Below are 3,421 nucleotides of genomic sequence, written 5' to 3'. Positions count from 1 at the left end.
ACTAGGTTTTTTAAGTAGTTGGTTTTATTAATATATAGTTGTTTGTTAAATTTTCTTATAGTAACTGCTTTTTTTTTATTTTATATTTTTATGTGTTGTAACCAGGTACTTGAATCTTCAGATTTTGAATATCTTGTGTTGGAATCTAGAAGTTGAGTATCAAGTTTATAATATTTATGTTTTTTTTTTTTTGTGAAAGATTTGTGGTTATATAATTAGGTTTTTAAATCGTTGGTTACATGTATATGTAGTTGTTTGTTGAATTTATTTATAGTATCTGTTTTTTTTCTTTCTATAATATGTGTTGTAACCAGGTGCTTGAGTCTTCAGATTTTGAATATCTTTGTGTTTGGAACCATGAAGTTGAGTATCAAGTTTATAAAATGTAAAATGTTTAAAAAGTTTGTACTTTTATTGAAGTAGAAAACATTGAGATACAATTTTATTACATCAAATGAAAATATTGAAATTGTAGTATATCTATTCTTTAGAAAATTATTTGTCTATTTTCTTTGACTTTGTTGAGTTTCGCAACTTTGGGATTGGTTCATTCCTGCATGTTTTTCTATTATGCCCTTGCTGCGTGCATCTTCCACATTTTATTTGCACTTTTGGTTCTCCTCTAGATCTGATTCTTTTCCTTCTAGGGCGGCCTGGTGGTTTTCTTGATTTTGGTGGTAGGACAATTATGTTTAAAGTCTCTGGCAGTGTCCATTCGCTTTCATTTGGCAATGGATGAACAGTTGAGTCATATGTTGCTTTCATAGTTGTAGTTTTGTAGTAATCAGCAACATAATCATATGTTTTCAGCCATGTTTTGGTGATAACTGCTATTGCATGTGCACACGGTATTTCGTCTTGTTGGAATCTTTTGCATTCACATGTTTTCTCCATTAGGTTGACCAAAAAATTTCCTTTCTGTTCAACCACAACTTGGTACAGTATAGTGTTTACTAGGAAGACCTGTTTATTTTAGTAGAGGAATACATGTTAGAAACTGGATACTGTGATATTTTTGAGTAACTGGTTACTAAAAGTTTTGGTAAATAATATTCAGTGCTCAATATATGTCAGGTACCTGAAATTTAATGGCACGAATAAAGTTTTCTCTAAGCACAGTTTCAGTATCTGTTGTTACTTGTGTGAATGTTCCGTTTGCTTCGTTACAATTTTTCCATACCCATTTTTGAACTAAACTTCGAAGGCCCTCCATCATTGTAGTGATTGGCAGCGTTCTTGCAGCTTTCAATGCAGCATTTATTGATTCAGCTATATTTGATGTCATCATTGTATATCTTCTTGTTGGAGCATGGCATCTAGACCAAGTTGAATATCCAATTTTTTGTAAATACGGTCTTATGCGTGTGTCAATCTTGTCTATTTCATGCATGTAGTGCTCAAATGATTGTACCCTGTATGCCTTTGCTGCTTTGACAAAGTTTAGGTTTAGGTCCTCCCCATGGACACCAAAATTGACTTTGATGTTGTTTAACAGGTGGAATATGCATGCTCCATGGAAAGCTTTTGGGTATACATCGTCTATAGCATTTTCTATGCTTTTATGCCTGTCTGAAATGATTGCCATACCTGTTTGCAAAATCACAATGGAGTAACTGGTTATTCTGTCTTAACTCAGTAACTGGTTTCATTAATTTATATGACTGTTATTTTTTTTTTACACTGTTTTCACTATTTTATTGCTGGATTATTATTAAACTGATAATTTTATGAGTTTAGTTTGTTTCAATAAGAATATAAAGAAGAAAACAATACCTTCTCTTTCTCCATATGTCTCCTTTAGCTTTGTGAAAAACCATAACCATGATGAATCATTTTTAGAGTCTCCTATTCCAAAGGCTAATGGGAATATGTTGTTGTTAGCATCCATTGTTGAAGCAGTGAATAAAGTTCCCTCAAATGATGTCTTCAAGTAAGTTCCATCTATCACAATGACTGGCCTACAGTGTTTCCATCCTTTGATGGAATTTGCAAATGCTAGGTACATATATTTGAAGTGATCTGTATTGTCTGTAACCAGGTGTGTAATTGTACCTGGGTTCGAGACTTTTAGCATGTGAAGGTAGATGGGAAGTTTTTGGTATGAATCATCTTGGTTTCCCCTTGCCAATTCTAAAGCTTTTTCTTTGGCTCTCCAGGCTTTTTGGTACCCCATTGAAACACCAAAATCATCTAGCATGTCGTTGATTATGTCGTGTGGTGTGTGTACTCTCTTTATTGACATGTATTTTGATTTTATTAGTTCCCCAATGACATTGCAATTAGCCTGCCTGTGGTCTTCCATAATGATATCCAAGGAGCAGGTGTGAGTTTTTACATACTTTCTGATTTTAAATGTTTCTGTTTTCCTGAACTTTGAAGCTCTAAGTAACCAGTTACAATTGTCATCCACACAGGTTACCAGGTACTCTCTTGGTTCAGATCTTTTTGTCTTGAATTGGAAGTTGTGGATCATAGCATAATAACATAGAGAAGATTTCAAGAGCTTTTTGTCCTTATAAATCTAGCATTCTTCAACTTTGAAAATTTTATGATCAGTTATAATTTATGTTTCTTCTTTTCTTTTTCTTTTGTTTTCTTTTGTTCTCTCTATGATAAATTCTGCTACATCATCAGCTATGTCTGTAATATTTGGGAAGGTTTGTACCTGGTTATTTCTCGTGTAGGTTGCTTCGTTATATTGTAATTCTGTAGCTGATTGCTCGTTGTTTAGTTGAAGAACTAGCTTTTCTAAATCTGTGTTCTGTTTTTGTGTTTCTTCTTCATATGTAGTGTGTTGAACAGTTTCAGCTATTGTTTGATCAATAGTGGTGATGCATAGTGGTAGCTCAGTTACTTCACTTTGCTTCTTTTTCAGCTCAATGTAGAATAGAACTGAATTGTCAGTGAGTAATTTCATTGGTGGCATACCTGGTGATAACTGGTAACTCAGCTCAATATTTTGAATATTGCATTTTATCTCAGTTTTCACTAAATGAACCAAATTGTTTAGAGAACAATTTGTTGGTATTATCAGTCCAGTCATGGTGTAGTCATCGTACTGATATCTATCTGTCCATACACCTCCAAAACGAATCAATGTCATTATTGTCTCCATATCTGCAATATAGCACAACATAATTTTTAGTGATGTTTAAAATGTATCTGGTTATGTTAGTGAATGAATACTATTAATGTTGAAATTATTTTAGTAACTGGTTTCTTTTACTGAATCGAGAACTATTTCCAGGTTCCATAATTATTTATGTTGCATTAAATTCTGTTTTTGTGTGTGTAACTGGTTACTTTAGTGAATGTGTTGTCTTTTATTTTTTATTTTTTTTATTTTTCAAATATGCAAAGTTAAAATTATATTGTGTAACTGGTTTCATAAACGTAAATCAGTTTCTATTTTTACATTTTT

At 32.5% G+C, this 3,421-nt stretch overlaps 1 protein-coding gene across 1 annotated transcript; it reads right to left on the bottom strand.

Moving 5' to 3' along the window:
• Positions 1 to 495: 495 nt before the first annotated feature.
• LOC133832170 (uncharacterized) lies at positions 496 to 2,473 on the bottom strand. The gene is made up of 3 exons (XM_062262547.1): positions 1,774 to 2,473; positions 1,079 to 1,587; positions 496 to 963 (listed from the first exon to the last, which is right to left on the bottom strand). The coding sequence occupies exons 1-3, from the start codon at positions 2,471 to 2,473 to the stop codon at positions 496 to 498; spliced, it is 1,677 nt and encodes a 558-aa protein (XP_062118531.1).
• Positions 2,474 to 3,421: the final 948 nt, after the last annotated feature.

This window comes from Humulus lupulus, chromosome 4 (assembly GCF_963169125.1).
Source record: "Humulus lupulus chromosome 4, drHumLupu1.1, whole genome shotgun sequence".
NCBI lineage: Eukaryota > Viridiplantae > Streptophyta > Magnoliopsida > Rosales > Cannabaceae > Humulus > Humulus lupulus.
Note: the sequence above shows the minus strand (reverse complement) of the source record. Positions and strands in the feature narration are given on the sequence as shown.